The sequence below is a fragment of the Amia ocellicauda genome, chromosome 15 (assembly GCF_036373705.1).
Source record: "Amia ocellicauda isolate fAmiCal2 chromosome 15, fAmiCal2.hap1, whole genome shotgun sequence".
Taxonomy (NCBI): Eukaryota; Metazoa; Chordata; class Actinopteri; order Amiiformes; family Amiidae; genus Amia; species Amia ocellicauda.
In genome coordinates, this window is record NC_089864.1 from 25069566 (window position 1) to 25086621 (window position 17056).

The following is a 17056-nucleotide window of genomic DNA, read 5'->3' on the forward strand; positions in this document are numbered from 1 at the left end:
TACACTCGAGCAACAAGTAGTCTGAAAACCAAACGTGGTTCAGTGTTTGAAAAAGGGAAAACAAACAGCCTGGTTACTGCTGACTGAAAGGGAATGATATCGATTTGGGGAGGTGGAACAAATGACAGAGCGAAAAAATACTTTTTTTTGCTGTCAGACTCCAAGAAACTGCCTGACAGCTGTCTCCATGTTTGTCAGCCCGAGCCCCATTCCACCTGTTGTTGCACTGTAACACAGAGGCTAATTGGCAAAAGGATTCATACAAGGAAGGCACCAGGGACCTTCCCCACAGCTAACAACCAATCCTCCATTAGAGCAGTCTTAAAAATATGCTGGGTCTCTCACACAGGTTGTTAGCTGATATTCCCTGTGCTCAGCAGTGTAAAGGCTTTCCTGTAATATTGAAAATCTACGGTACACCAGTACACTAACCTCCCTGTAATGTGTGATTTGCACTCAATGTACTGTACTAAGGTTCATAATTTGGACACCCATGCTCTATGGACTTCAATCCTCAAATGGTTTGTCTCTGGAGCATAATCTCTAGAAGGGTTGGAGACTAGAACTTGTTTTAAATCTTCAAGCAAAACTATATCAGCATTTCACCATTGTGTAAATATTACTCATCCTTTTATAAATATAAGTGTTGGGCTGTTTTTGATCTGTCCAGTGAAGGAAATAATAAAAACAAATATCAGATGCATCACTTCTGCCCTCAAGGTCTGGTGGCAAAAATTCAACATCATTTCTCTCTGTCTCTGAAACTTCTCATGATTATCCACTGGGATACATTTTCTATTACCAAACTCTTCGTCATTTCTCTATTTGCAAGTAACTCTGTCATAGTTTTATTTTTTGTTTTCAAATTTACGGCAAGTTCTATAAACTTCCTCTTACACATATACCCTGTCTCTTGTAACATGACTTTGCTTTGTGATGGTACTCGCCACAAAGTGGCACGCTATACATTTAACATGATATCGCTTGATTAAGAATTCCTTCATGCTACACTAAGTTCTGTGTGTTTGCAAGTCATGCAGGGGATGCGGACATGAAATACAAAAAATGTTCTATTTAAGTAAGTACAGTACGATTGCCAACAGAAGTGGCAGACTCATATGGCTATTCAAATATATTCCACTTCAAGACCACAGTACGTCTGGTTCCCTTGATAATTTTGGCAGCTAATAACGGACACATCGAGGGCTTGATAGGAGTCCTTGTGTCACTCTAATCATTAAAATGTATAGCTATCGCAGTGCAAAAACTTGAATACCAGCCTGAGAGTGAAGGCACTGATATACAGGTGCACACTTCTGGTTCTCTAGGGCTGCAGTCCAGTGGGTTTGACCAGTCTCCTTAAATAATCAACAGCAAAAGGAATGGTGGAAGTGTTCAGTCAGTCCCATTAAACAAATCCTTTGTTTGTTTAAAGAGCTCATGCTGGAGGTGAAAGCAGAGGTCCATGTGGAGGATTGAGAAGTTTAGATGGAAAGTGTTAGCAAGTAACTTTGCTCATTAACTGCACAGTACTATTGGAAAAAAGGGCTAATGCATCTCTACACTCCTTAAGGTATAGTTGTAAACAGGGTGGATACCAGTAATTATTGCAGGAATAGTTATTATTATTATTATTATTATTATTATTATTATTATTATTATTATTATTATTATTATCAGTAGTAATAATAATTATTACATAGACACAAATATCTATATGAAATATCATACATACAAATATATTTATTTTTCAATTATTGTACATAAATATATAATATCTCAAACCATAGTTATTTTAATTACTCAGGTATGACTGGAGCGAACTAACAGCACGTTGAAATGAACAACATATGATGTTAGTTTGTTTCGGTTTGTGTGTCAGTGCCTTCAGCAGGGGTCCACATTGTCACGCCACGTCCTCTCACGAAAATCCCAATTATTGCCAATGAATTGCGCTGGCGCTGCTCTGAACCCGCCCGGGAAGCGGACGCTGGGAGAGCCGGGCGCTACGCAGCCGAGTCGAGCCCTGGCGTCGAGTCAATGGACGGGCAGCCACACTCAGCCCCGGGACGGAAGAGCCGATCATTTGAGCTTTCTTTTCAAACACGTTATCCTGTCCCGAGGGCAACAATGGCACTATATTCAATAAAAGCTCCATAACAGTTCAAAAATAGTAATAATAATGGATGTGTTCAGAAAGTGTACCCACCTGTAGAACAAAAACCGAAGCTGCTATATTTTCATGCTCTCCTTGATTGTCTGCCTTCAGATGAAAGATGTACCGGTAAGGGCTGTGTATGAAATACAAAGTAAAACTGTAATATACAGTCAAAACATGTCTTTACAGACCTAGGCTATAGCCTACAAATATAATGATGATGATGATGATGATGATAATAATAATAAATAACAATAATGATTATTATTGATATTATTTATTATAATAGAAAATAGTATTATTATTATTATTATTATTATTATTATTATTATTATTATTATTATTATTATGCGTTATTGCATGCCGATTATGTTTTTAGTTTCATTCCAAAGTTCTAACAGGAAGGAATTGGAATTGGAATCACGGTGATTCAGGCAAAAATGTAAAAAATGTCAAAGATGTGACATTTTTGAGAGAGAGAGAGAGAGAGAGAGAGAGAGAGAGAGAGAGAGAGAGAGAGAGAGAGAGAGAGAATGACATTTCACACTTAAAACAGTTAGTGCTCAAATAAACACAAAGGCGTGAATGAAAGATAAAATGAAGGAAAGGCAAACTTTGCGCAAACTCACCTGTTGGAAGTTCAGCGGGAGCAGAGCGCCGGGGGGCTGGCAGGTGAGCTGGGCTGGGGGGAGGATTTTGAGAGGAATAGCAGAGTTTTTGTCCCCCCTTCCTGTGTCGTTTGGAGCGCAAGGAAGGTTGGAATTTGAGGAATTAGCTCTGGTATGGAATGAAGGCTGAGAGAGAGAGAGAGAGAGAGAGAGAGAGAGAGAGAGGGAAGAGGGAGGCAGGACCGACCGGCAGCACGTAATGAAGGAGGGGGGGATACGAGGGGAGGGTCCGGGATCTGAAAAGGAAAAGAGCCTCGAGGCTCGGCACTGGGAGAGAGGAAATCACATGAAGAAAAACAAGCAGGGATAGCCTTGATGGGGGGATGGGGGGGTCCACTAAGAAACATTACACACAGAGTGATGTCATAACCCTTGTTTAATATCTCTTACTTGCTGAGAAAGAACATCCATCCCTATTCATCGCAAGGGGATGGGAAACTAATTGGTTTATAATTGTTTGCCACTAATAATCATCGTCATCCTCACCTTCATCAGTGTCAAGTTGACAGGCAATGTACAAACAAATACATATGAAATGTTTAGTCTTTCTTAGTTAATATTCATAAAATAATTCTGTTTGACCCTTGTTTTCTCTCTTCCAGAAACCAGGCTGTTGAAATGTCTTGGATATGCCTGGAGTTTACCCCTAGGACCTTATTGTATGGAGCCACCTAGTGGATTGTATAAGAGTGTTGCTTTCAAAGACCCTCACTCTGTATTTATTTGGTTGTTTAGTTTGTTAGTTATTCTTCGGGTGTGTAGAATATAGGGATATTTCTGCATGTTCAAATGATGTGAAGGGATTTAAAATACTGGATATCACATGTGAAGAAAATGATACTATATATGTAAACTTACATTCTAGACTTTTACCTTCTAGAAAGTCGATGGTACATACCTCTCATGCAATCAGCCACCGCCTTTCTGTGGTAATTTCCATTAAATGTATTATTTCACTTCCTTCAAACAATGCAGATAACTGTGTACATCTTCTGAGCTGCCAAATATTGCAGAAATGTCTTTACACGGCAAGTTCTGTAACGTCCAAAACGTTGACATTTAAGCAGCGCCCAATTTCATAGAACAAATAAATCCATTATACTATGACTGTGTATTTCCATGTATTTGATAACAGTAGATTTCCCACTTTAAACGAAAAAAAAAAAAAAAAAAAAAACATCTGGGAAAGAGATCCACCGGTTTGTTAGGTGTTAATAAAGAAGTTACACAATATAGGAATGATCACACCAAATGCTCAAATGACATAGCAGCAGTGACTGAGTCTTACATCATTTCTGCGTTTTCTCTTCAGCCCAAGTTCAGGCCGTCTGTCAAGGCCCAACTTCCTGTAGCAGCCTGGGACTCTGGTTGGCTGATCGGCCTGCTTGACAGGGCACTGACCCTGGCCTGACTGACAGCCCCTGTGGGGGAATGACTTTGATGTGGTTTGGACATAGTGTCTTATGTCATGGCTATCATGTACTTTGATTTGTGACGTATCTTGGTACCATTATTCACATCCATGTAACAAATGTAGTCTGTATAACCAGGGGGCCTGTGTGAACCCAGATCTCGGTGCATCAGGGATTTCTAAAAGAATAAATAAGATCCACTTTGCAGCCAGCGTGAAATAAAGCCTCCACTGGCTTTTAACTTGCCTTGCCTTTTGTTGCTGCTTACTTAGCAAGCCTTCTGCAATACGTAAAGGAGACAGGCCAAGACTGCTACTCTCCCGGGATTGATCAAAGTTCATTCATCTTTCTATTGAAAAACACAAGCCACATTCCAAAACCAGAAACTATATTCACATCGACCAGTTTTTTTCATCTCAGATTATCTATGCTTTAAATTCTGTGGTGCAAAGTCCCTGGCAAAACTGGTACACTAAAATGTGTTCTAGGTATGCAGAGACCTGTTAGAATTTCCCATTATTTAATTTACACTGCATGCCTAGTAAGGATACTCATCAAGTTATCTGATACTCCAGACTGACAGTCAAATTTACATGATAACCTTGGATTATACCATGAGCTGTATAACCTTCACACCTGTGCTTCCATAAACTACAGCAGTGACTATACAGTAGGCCAGTTGTATTTAAACATGTATGTAGGAACAAGGGTCAAATAGTTTGAAAAAGGAAGTATGAGCATTTCTTTTGAAAAATTGTTTTATTTGATACAGTTTCTTTGCTCCACAAAATCAAGTTAAAAACAAATCTAGTGGTCTTTGAAAAAAGGCAATCATTTGTACATGTTTTTACAAAATTGAGTCTTTGGGAGGCGACCCCCATTCCACTTTCTCCACAGCTTATACGTGCCCAAAAGTCATTGATTCCTTCTGTTAGACATCCACTCCACATTTCCTACAACTGTTCCATGTTTTTAAAACGCATCCATCTTTGTTCCTTTGCTTTTTCCTTGAATTTCTTTCATTTGGTACATTCCCAGAAAAACTTAGTTACACAAATCTTCTGTTCAATTTTAGTGGTACAGTCCATTGCCTAGTCAAAGTGGTCTTCCTGTCCAAATATGCAATCAGACTTGATAAATAAAAGCGCAAAACAGTACATAACCAGTACAAATCAGCACAAGGTTGTTGTTGTTTTTTTAAAGTGGATTGAGAAAGAGTGTTTGTCAAATAAATGTACATAAAATAAATTATAGCCTCCTGTTGCAAAAGAAGTTGTACTACATTAAAAGGTAAAAAATAAAATAATAGAGATGCTGTACAAGATCCACCTTTGGCAATGCAGTAACCTCTTCAATTTAGTTCTAATTCCCCCGCAGTGGTTTTTAAGAAAAACACCAGCTGTCCAGGCTGATGTCAAAGGTGAGTGGGAATTCAGTGCAAGCTCTTGAAACTGCAGTGACGTCACGATTGTGTGCTTCGGGAAAATGCAGTGCTTACAGGGGAGACATTTCAGTTACATGACAGCAGTGGCATATGAAGAAAACAGACAGGAACAACATGTCTGAGACGTTGAAAACAGAACCACCAGTACTGTGTGGTGGTGGCTGATACCATCTGAAGATGCGATCTGGGTTATTTTTGGACAATGTTGGTCACAATGGCATTTTTTAAGGCCGTCACTACAGGGAACTACCTAGTGACATCCCCAGAACATAACTGAAGGCCGTCCCACTTCTTTAAGTGTAAAACAAAGAGGCTCCAACAGAATGCATGGCCACAATCACAGTCCAGGCTGCAGTAGGGCAGTGTCTCCGTCCTTCATGTCCCAGTCAGCAGTTAATACACCAACCCCACCCCGACCAAAACCTGGTGTGGGTTTCGCTCTGCATTTGCATTGCCCGAAATGTTTGCATAAATACATTCAAATAGGTTTGAAGGAGTCTTTTCTCCTGAATCATCACAATAAAAGAAATCCAGATAAACGGTTTTCTGACGAGCTTATGTTCTTTGTGTGTATAAATAGGTCTTTATTCCTTGTTGGCCATCATTTTTTGGAGAGGAACTTCATTTTACTCCCTAGAAACAAAAGAAAATATGTTATAGGGAGAATTATATGAAAAGGCAAAATGGGTTTCAAAAGGTGATATGGCTGATGTAAATCATGTAGTAGGAGCAGCAAAACATTTTTTTGTTTTGTTTATATTGATGTGTGTGGAACATGAAAAGATTGAAACAAAACGTAACTTTTTAATAAAATTACTCATTCTTTTTAATAATGTAATAGTGTGGGTCAGCCCACTTTAAAGCACACTCTCCTGACCACTTTCCTTGTGTTCATTAAGGGTCACTTTAAAGACTGGAAACTGACTTTTGGCCTAATGAGCCCCCTAATCAACTATCACATTCATCTGAATTTCTCACCTAAACCTTTGAGAAATTTATTGACTCCACTTTGCTCACTGCCTGGAAGGGAATCCAGATAGTCCTGTGCCCGCACCTCAAATAGGCCTGGAAAGATAAAAGTAGCGTGTTATTATTCAGGGAAGGAATGAAGACTTTCTACTCTAGTGCTTGAGTGCCACCGGGTCTTCCTATTTTGTGAGTAATATTTCAGCATTTTGAGAACTGGAAGAGTATTGAGTAGCTCAAGAGTGCTGTACATCCTAAAGACAAGTCTATATGTCTTACTGCTGTTTAACTGGAATAAGAGGATATGTCAAGAGAACGGTATTCTTTTTTATAATTTAATGCACACATTACAGTGGCTCAAGAAGAGAGAAGATCAGTATGGTCTTCAGATGCGTCTGAAGGAGACCTCTGAAGCTGGGAAATTGCTGTCCTAATCGCTGTACCTCGCAGACCCTGTCGCCGCAGCTCTCTCTCCTGGATGAAGCCGGTGAACATCTGCGTCTCCATGAAGACCTCCAGGAAGCGCCGCAGGCTCTTGGAGGAGACAGCCTTGCGGAAGGCCTCGCGCTGGAAGGAGGAGGAGGCCTCATCCTCGCGATCGCCCATGCCCAGGAACAGGGGGTAGTGCCCCACCATCTCCACGAAGAAACGCACAAAGGCCTCTGACACCACTGTGCTGAGGGAGTTGGAGTCTGTAGAATACGGGTGGGGGACAATAGGATTACACTTCTGTGAAGAGGTTTTTCAATTACATTTCACTAACTAGGAAAAAAAAAATTGTATACGTTACAAAATCATAACAGATTTTGCAAGACATAAGTCCATTTTTTCTGACCCAACTACCCATGGATGCACATTTTGCTAAAAATATTGTTATACATAAAAAATAAGAATTTATTTCCCCTTGTTTGTGTTTAAAGCATACAAGATATAATATATATACACCGATCAGCCATAACATTATGACCACTGACAGGTGAAGTGAATAACACTGGTAATCTCGTTATCATGACACCTGTCAGTGGGTGGGATATATTAGGCAGCAAGTGAACATTTTGTCCTCAAAGTTGATGTGATAGAAGCAGGAAAAATGGGCAAGCATAAGGATCTGAGCGACTTTGACAAGGGCCAAATTGTGATGGCTAGACGACTGGGTCAGAGCATCTCCAAAACTGCAGCTCTTGTGGGGTGTTCCCGGTCTGCAGTGGTCAGTACCTATCAAAAGTGGTCCAAGGAAGGAAAAGCGGTGAACCGGCGACAGGGTCATGGGCGGCCAAGGCTCATTGATGCACGTGGGGAGCGAAGGCTGGCCCGTGTGGTCCGATCCAACAGACGAGCTACTATAACTCAAATTGCTGAAAAAGTTAATGCTTGTTCTGATGGAAAGGTGTCAGAACACACAGTGCATTGCAGTTTGTTCGTATGGGGCTGCGTAGCTGCAGACCAGTCAGGGTGCCCATGCTGACCCCTGTCCACTGCCGAAAGCGCCTACAATGGGCACGTGGGCATCAGAACTGGACCACGGAGCAATGGAAGAAGGTGGCCTGGTCTGATGAATCATGAGTTCAAGGTGTTGACTTGGCCTCCAGATCTCATTCCAATCGAGCATCTGTGGGATGTGCTGGACAAACAAGTCCGATCCATGGAGGCCCCACGTTACAACTTACAGGGCTTAAAGGATCGGCTGCTAACATCTTGCTGCCTGCCAGATACCACAGCAAGGATCGGCTGCTAACGTCTTGCTGCCTGCCAGATACCACAGCACACCTTCAGAGGTCTAGTGGAGTCCATGCCTCGACGGGTCAGGGCTGTTTTGGAGGCAAAAGGGGGACCTACACAATATTAGGCAGGTGGTCATAATGTTATGGCTGATCGGTGTAAATATACATATATTGATGCTCCAGAATTAAACAGGTCAAAGTAAAAATAAAAGTCTTAAAAAGAGTCCTCCCCTTATAAACACTGTATTTTACCACGCCAAAGCAAGGAAAGTTAACCATGATACAAACCTGGAAAACAATGACAAAGCAGAGAACGTGTGGTATAAGCACGTGGAAGCTGTTAAAGAAGTGATCCCATGAAAGTTTGCAGCTGTACATGTTGCAAAATCTCAGTATTGATAGAAATATGTACAAAGGTCATGTTCCACAGATGGCATCCTGTCCAAAGACACTCCTGAACATTTGTAAATACTCACCACTTGACGTCTCCCCTTTCTCGCTTGCTAGTTCCTTCCTTTTTTCAAGAACGTGTTCAAGAGCTGCTTGCAGTTTGTGGGGTAATATTGAGTCTTCATCATCCATCTGTGAGGAGCAAGAAACGTTTAGAGTAAGCTGACTGTCATGTTGAACTTGAACATGGTTTCATATATTTAGAAAACAATATAAATATATAAACATACATTATACACTTGTGTGTTTCCATATGGGGTCATTTTAACTAATGATTGATCTTGTTCTAGAGCTCTGTAGTTTTATCCCGCAGTTAATCTTTGTATGAGAAATGTAAATAAAGACCACTCTGCGCACCACTTTGTATGCTGACAACAGAAGAGGTTTTGTTTGGCTACAACTCAAAGCTTAGTGAATCACATCCAGCCTACCTGTCGGAGGAAGCGACTGTTTCCAAGGTCGACCACCAGGACCTGGAAATCAGAACAGAAGGCAGGGTGATGTCATTTCCTGTGAGTGGACAACCCTCAGCTTTTTCCTGATGTGTATTTATGACACTTTCAACCATTGTTTTAAGGAGGAAGGGGCAAGGCTGAAGTAAGCCTCTGTCACACACAAATAACCTTTTATATGTGGGTGTGTACAATAGACAAAGTCCTATCATCTGCCCACCTCTGCAAGCAAAATTCCCCCTGAGGTCTTTAATTCATATATGAATAAAACCTGTGGCACAACTAAGCTTCTCTGTGAGAGTGGAGCTGCAATCTTAATGACAGTATAAAAATAAGAATAAAAAAAATCTTGAAGAGACCCAGTCTAGATACCTTTCAAGTTCTCTCCAAATCACCAATTTCTAAAGACTGGGAATACCTCTGTCCTCAGGGCCTTAACTCACCTCCTCGATGGGCAGTTCTTTGAGCCGGGGCAGGGAGCTGGAGAGCAGGCCCACGATGAAGGGGGTGGGTGTACAGACGATGTCAATCATGGAGGGCGGCAGCACTGGGATGTAGGTGTGTTGCCAGGCAAAGGGGTAGAGCAGGGCCACCATCGCATGACAACACTGAGACAGGGTGCTGCCGGAGAGAGAGAAAGAAACAGAGAAAGCAAGAGAAATGAGAGAGAAACATGTTACACATTACTTTCACCACACAATACAGAACACTGGGCAGCTTATGACCTTCAATAAAGAAGAGAAAAACCTGAAGATTCAGTAAGTGGTTTGTACCCATGGATGCTCTAATAGAAACAGCATTTGTATATATATATATATATATATATATATATATATATATATATATATATACACAAATGCCAGTTTGTGTAATTTAGGGATTGCTGAAGGTACTTCCAGAAAGCAAACATTTTTTACTTTAAAATGTCACCTATTCAGTAATAAATGCAAAGTTTAAGGACATTTGAGCCTAAAGCCTGACCTCATAAGTCACAACATTCAATAAAATCAGGTAACTGATGTTTTTATGCATCCCATCCTGGGTGTATTCCTGCCTTGCGCCTCTATGCCAGCCAGGATCGGCTCCGGTTTCCCCGCGACCCTCACCAGGATAAGCGGTTTCGAAAATGGATGGATGTATGTTTTTATCAGTTTAAGCTTTTCAGTCCAGAAGGTGGCAGTGTGGTACCAAATGAACTGAAGGTTAAAACTATGGACAACCATCAGATTAACAAACAAAACACTATCTGGTTACAGGGGATTGTAAAACAGCAAAGTTTGCTTCTTATCAATAATTAAAGATACATCATTAAAAAAAACTATCAGAAGAAAACAAAAAAACAGAGGCCAGAGAGTTATCATAACCTTTATCTAATGAAACTAAACCTGGCTGTAGTAATCATCAACTATAGCTAAATGTTAAAAGGCATAAAGAGAGAATTAATTCAATGTGTGTACCACATGGAAAAACATGATGGAGTAAAGAACTTAAATTCCCTAAAGGGTTTAATTCACCAAAATCATTCTGAATTCAGACGGCTTTAACTATTCTTTTGCGTTTTCTTTCAATGACAGAGAACACAATAAGAGGAGATTATGTCATCAGCATCCTGGTGAAATTCAAGGAATTCGTTTTCTAGCTCTTAAGATGAACTTTTCTGCCAAAGAGGCAAAACAGCAGCCCTACCCTGGCCCAGAGCCACGAGCTTTCACAAATCACTTCGCAAATTCTCTCTCTCTCTCTCTCTCTCTGGCTTCTGCTCACTTTTTCCAAAATTGATTGTTTCCATGGCAACCCAGTAACACAACAGCATTCTTTCCCCTAGCTTTCCATCTCGAAACAAAACAAAAAAGACACAAAAAAAGCCAGTGATTTTAGTTTCATCTCTTATTTTTTTATGATAGCGTCACATTCTTTCCGGTATTCTTTTTTTCCCTTCACACGAGCAACAAACTGCCAACTGCACATTTTTTCGACAGAGAGACAACTTTGACTACAGCAATCTCACGATCGCACAGCCCTACTGAAGACAAACTGCCTGCACATCTGGCACACATTGAGAGATAAATAGGGTGCCCTTCCACAGCTGACAGTGTCTTGTATATGTTAAAATGTACTATAACGTTTCTTCTAAACTGTGGCGCTGCAGGGAATGTCGCTATAGTCTCAGTACAGTATGGTCTTTTGCAGCGCTTATGCAGACTGGTTACCTCAGCTTGTCAGCAGTAAAGATGACTCTCCGCTCCAGCAACAGGGAGGCAAAGACTCGGATGAGCATGCGGAGCTGCAGCGAGGAGAACAGGCACTCGAAGTCCACATGTTCCAGTCGCGAGTCCGATGGCCGGCACAGTTCAATCACCTGAGGGAGAGGAAAGACCAACACCACCATGAGCAAAATACTGCAGGTTCTTACCATGTCATGGGTGTGGAAATATAAATCAACAATACCACATGAAATGTAGCCCCAGCTGATATATTTGTGAATGTACAATTTGGTAGCAGTGCTTTCAACTGTAAGATCATCTGTCTTTCACAAACCTGCATGATGGACCGCTCAATATTCCTCCACCTAGCGGGTGGCATGTTACAAAACCTGTGAAGCAATTACGCTTATAAAGAGCGTTAAAGACGGATGTAAAGATTAAAAATAAGAACATAAGAAAGTTTACAAATGAGAGGAGGCCATTCGACCCATCCTGCTCGTTTGGTGTCCATTAATAACTTAAGGATTCAAGTATCATTGAGTAATTGAGGAAACTGTCGACTAATGTCTCCTGGTGTAAACTGGGCTTTACTACGAGCTCCCTGTGCAACAGTCATGAATTGCCCTTGACAGGAACTATAGAAAACAAACAGACTCCTATGTTAAAGGATTATATATTCCAATAACAAGGATTCCAATGCTGAAATCCATTGCAGCCCATATTTGATAAAATGCCTACATTTGAAAAAGCATGGCATAACACGTCTTAAGTTTTTCAAAACAGAAGTGAAGCACCTTTTTACCTCCTGCAACACTCGTGTCTTTAAGCCTGCCCCTGCATGGCTGTATTTAGCTTGCTCTGCTATTTTATTACATTGAAACGTGCTTGCCGAGGTCAGCCAGGTCATCTAGACATAACGCTGTCTTCTTTAATGTAGCCACAGGAAGCTGGTAAAGTCCTCTACAGTGCATAAGTTCCTGCTTTTCACACAGCAGAGAAGCACTTTATGTTCCTAAATGGAGGTGAAATTAAACATCTACAGCCCTCAGGGTCCTGAAAACGCACAGCCACGTGCACAACATCAACAGCAACAACCCCGCTCCCTCTCCCCCCTTACAAGCACAAGCCTTGACGGCTCTAGTTCTGCGTTACCTCAGGGGTCTGACTGACAGACATCGAATTAATACACATATTTGCGCTTGGGTGTTCTTGACATGCTGTAGATATGTCTGTGCCTCAGGGCTACACGAGAGATGAGCCAAGTGGTGCAAGCCCTGACTCGGAGCATAGGGGCGCACCTCAGTGCCAGAGCCGGGCAGGAAGTTCTTCACAGAGATGGTCCTGCCGGGAGCTGGGAAGGGCGCCTCCATTATACTCCTCATAAAGGGCTGGACCAGGGCTGGAGAAATGGCCCTCCGCTTCTCCACTTCATCCAGGATCTGTTGGGAGAGAGCAGCAGACAGTACTATTGATGGGGGGGGAGCTACTTCATTACTAGTGCAGCGTCTACGTCATGGTCAAGACACAATGGGCTCCATTTCCTGTGGGTACTTAATGCCATGGCAAACTGTACCCTTTAGAAACACATCACACACAAATTAAATCACATTTTCCCAGGGAACTATGTTATTGTGCATTGTGGATTTGCCTGCATGCTTAGGTGTAAATTATGGTTCACACAGCCCAGAAATATTAGGTAGTTAATAATACACACAGGTTAAGTTGGACACTACTCAAAGCCTGTTCCCAAAAAAGCAGAGGCAAAGTAAATGGAGCAATTTTTTAAAAGTATGATCACCTGTAGGAGAAACTGAATGAATTCACAGATTTCAATTGACTACAAGGGGATAGAACGTCCAATAAATATCAAGGGCTGGACTTAAAACTACACTTACTTTGGAGAAGAGGTCAAAGCAACCCAACCGGCTCACAATACAGTACACTTCGGGCAGACGGCATCCCTTTCCACTGGGCTGCAATCCCCCCAGAAAAAAACATGCATAAGTTCTGATATTTACCAGTGTTTTCAGAAAAGAAAAACAAAGAAAAGGTCTTAGCCTCTACAGATTCCCCTAAACTTGCCAGGAAGAACAGACAATGTTTTTGTTTTTTTTCTCTCACGTATTTACCAACGTGATTCAGCCAAAAAAAAAAAAAAAATTCTTATGTCTCTTTCTCACCGGTGTCTTGGCTTTTTGGGCTCAGAGATCATTGGGACATGGTATTACAGGGTGGACGTCACACACAGACAGGGTCTAGTGCTAGCAGGGGGTAATTGTGTCTGAAGTGCTTATCGGATTATGCGAATGCACAACATTGCCAGTTGGAGATAGGGGGAGGTGTTGTTTAACAATTCAAGAAAAGTGCTTTCATGTGGGCATAATCTTTAGCTCACACAGGCAGTCAGCATCCTGTGTGTTGGAATACAATCTTTCCACAAATCTGAGTTTATAGTGACAAGTAACAAGGGAACCCACAAGCAGAATGAATGAAGATGAATCATAGAAGGCCCTGACTGGCAATAATCATCATCGGCACACAGCATAATGAGTCATGATGGCAAACTGGTCCAGTTAGAACTGCTTCAAAACATCAGAGCTCATTAAAAGTAAGTTAAGAAGGAAAACAATGTAATGGAAGAGCTATTCATCCTGATTTTTTACATATATATATAGTCTTAGATATATAGGCAATAATGACTGGATAAAGCAGTTGAAATCCAGCTTTCTGTGTGAGAATTACACAAAGTTGTTTACCAGTAAGCGTCGGCAGTATCCAAACCTCCTGCTCCCATCCTCACCGGTCAAGACGAATGAGAATGTTTCACTAAAACACACAAAGCAACCTTTTACAGCTAAATGTTGTTGTCTAGCAAGCTAATGTGGTTCAGACAGGGACAGATAAATGGTAGCTTTATACACAGCAAGAATATACAAGAATTACAAGAAAATACAATATTTTGTATTATGTGTAATTATGTCCCTGTCTATGTTTCTTTGTCGTTGTTGTTTCTCTTGTACAATTAATTCTACCTGCAATATACAGTTTTGCAGTTTTTTTTTGTTTCCGGTATAAAAACATTCAACACTCCCGGAACAATTGTTACATGGCCTGTTTGCTTCCACACAGTTCTTTAGAAGGACAACACTTGATCATTTTTTTGTTTTATATTGATGGGTCATTTTTGTACTCAGTAGGCTACTGATACTGATGGTCTTACCATTAAAATATATATAATATGAATGTAGAAAAACTTATTTTGCTAGATGAATACATGCACAATGTGTATAATGTGTTTAGTCCAATTACAATTAAAATGAAGCAAGTCTAACCTGGGAAATGTGTCCACTGGCACCCAGTCCTTGGCATCCGGGAAGCAGAACTGGGGGATGACCTTTAGCTGGTCCTCTGCCTCCCGCATGAACTTGAAGCTTCGCTCAAGCTGTCAAGAGCAGAGAAAACCTCCTGTTATCCTCACTCACCCACTTGCCCACAAACCCACCGCTGACACCAAGCACGGTCTGCGGGTGCATGACTCAAGTTTACAGAGATGAGAGAGAGAGAGAGAGAGAGAGAGAGAGAGAGAGAGAAGGAATTTGAGGACTGCTCTAAAAAAGGAAGGTATATTATTATCTTTACTAGAAGTAGCAGTTGAAACAGTATTACTACATCAGTAATATTAGCAGCAGTAGTGGTGGTTGTGCTGTTGTTTTTGTTATTCACTTATCTCGAGTATCCTCCAGCTCTGGACTCATCTTTCAAACCTCCCTGCCTGCATATTAGCTGGCCAATATCTGGACAGGCAGGAATGGGAGTTGGGAAAGTATTAGTTTGAGGTAACCTCTGAATCTGTGAGCTTTGAGTATCACTAGGTCACTATCACTACAGGAAATCCCCCTGCCAGAACCACAACTTCTTTCAATGGCAGCGAGCAATTCCCTGCTCCTGCACATGAAGTGGACAGCTCGGCCTCACAGGCTCACCTTGAGGGGGAACTGCTGCGTGACCTCGGGCAGGTACGGCGCCCCGGCCTGCTTCTTGTGCAACGCCACCACCAGGAAATACTCGAAGAGCCGGCGCTCCTGCAGGTCCATCAGATCCCTCTCCAGCGTGCGATAGCGGCCGGCTTGCTTCAGCATGGACTGCACCGACACGAGCCGCTGGCTGTGGGCTGAGAGACAAGGGGGCCAGCATTACTAACCATACAATCACTCAATTGACTGAAAGCATCTCAGAGCTCAAGCATCTTTTTCTCACCTTTCAGTTTCTCCTCCGTGTCGCTTTCGGACTCGCTGTTTTCATCAGTTACTGGAAAAGGAAAAGAAAATTAAGTGAGTGGTGTTGTGTCACAATTAATAAAGGCTTTTATTGTTTAAACCATTAAAATGCATCCGCTGCTCAACTGAAGAGGTTGCTAAGTAACACCTCAAACAAAGATGCCACAGTTCGGCGAGGTGTACTTTACTCCATCAGAATGAAAAGAGCACAGAATGATTTTACACCCCATGATACTCATCGCTTCTCCTCCATAACTCCCACGTACCTCTTCCGGAGCTAGGCTCGGTGGACTGGGACACTCTCTTCATTCGTTTCTTCCCTCTGCGGGCCTCAAAAATCCCATTGATCTTCAACACCAACTGCACCCAGAACGACGGAAGAAGGTTAACAAACATTACACCATAAACAGTGCTCAGTGCGTGTCATTTCCACACTCTTGTAAAAAGCATCGCCTTACCTTAAATCAGACATTCCCTCAATTCAAAGCAGCTTTTAGTGTCTGATTAATATTTGTAAATGTCTTGGCACTCTCCCTCCTGCTTTGTAACCGCAATCTTTACATTGGATCTTTTTCTTTTTTATACAATATCTACAATAAACTCAGACTCAAAAAATTACAATGGTAACCTTGGAAACAGGAGAGAGGAAATGAAAATATGATGGTTCGAGAATCCAATAGAGGAGGAAGGGATTATTACTGACCTCCCCTGAATTGAGCAAACAGTACTACCTACCACTAGACAGATAGTATCTGCAGATAGGGAGCTTTGCTTCTATTGGGGTACAATCTTGTAATACATAAAGCTCTGGAACAGGTCTATAATAAAAACAGACTAGGACATGGACATAGACCATCATATTCCTTAAAGATGAGCCTTAAAGCTCATTGCCCTGTTAGATCAAATGGTTGCCCACACCAGTGAGGTCACATCCTATGCTTGCCCCAGTCCTCTTACCTTTGGGATCTTTCTCCGACGGCGGTTATTGGGGTCCCCCGAGAGGCAGGGGGTGTCGTCAGGACTGCTGGGTGTAGACGGTGGGCTGATTTTGGAGGGTGACACCCAGCCTGCTTCACGGTTGACCTTGCGTAGATCCAGCAGCTTGAAACTACGGCGCTCCGAGTTCTGCCTGAAGAAGCCAGGCTTGGAGGAGAGCTGGGAGAGACCAGAGGATAAGAGCATTTTAACCACAGCTTACTAAACTAGCAGGTTCATTGTTCTGTTTCACACAAATACATATTCTAAGGTACAACAACAGCTGGCTTTATTACTTATGCCTGGCCTGGATTTGATTCATTTCTGAT

General features: G+C 41.8%; 2 protein-coding genes across 3 annotated transcripts in view; both read right to left on the minus strand.

Moving 5' to 3' along the window:
- The window catches only part of tead4 (TEA domain transcription factor 4), a 37952-nt gene extending 34987 nt beyond the window's left edge, over nt 1-2965 (minus strand). The window contains exons 1-2 of the mRNA XM_066724394.1: nt 2788-2965; nt 2210-2291 (exon numbers count right to left, since the gene is read on the minus strand). The gene's annotated coding sequence lies outside the window, so the exon portion shown is untranslated. The remainder of the gene's footprint in view (nt 1-2209; nt 2292-2787) is intronic.
- Nucleotides 2966-4978: 2013 nt separating this feature from the next.
- LOC136771855 (DENN domain-containing protein 2A) overlaps nt 4979-17056 on the minus strand; it is a 43746-nt gene continuing 31668 nt past the window's right edge. For both annotated transcript variants that reach the window (XM_066724401.1, XM_066724402.1), the window contains exons 6-20: nt 16710-16907; nt 16019-16112; nt 15733-15783; nt 15459-15646; nt 14808-14917; nt 14232-14301; nt 13371-13448; nt 12774-12914; nt 11482-11630; nt 9715-9892; nt 9251-9292; nt 8846-8951; nt 7092-7340; nt 6661-6747; nt 4979-6315 (exon numbers count right to left, since the gene is read on the minus strand). In XM_066724401.1, coding sequence (XP_066580498.1) covers nt 6284-6315; nt 6661-6747; nt 7092-7340; nt 8846-8951; nt 9251-9292; nt 9715-9892; nt 11482-11630; nt 12774-12914; nt 13371-13448; nt 14232-14301; nt 14808-14917; nt 15459-15646; nt 15733-15783; nt 16019-16112; nt 16710-16907 — 1773 coding nt within the window. In that variant the 3' untranslated portion in view covers nt 4979-6283. The remainder of the gene's footprint in view (nt 6316-6660; nt 6748-7091; nt 7341-8845; nt 8952-9250; nt 9293-9714; nt 9893-11481; nt 11631-12773; nt 12915-13370; nt 13449-14231; nt 14302-14807; nt 14918-15458; nt 15647-15732; nt 15784-16018; nt 16113-16709; nt 16908-17056) is intronic.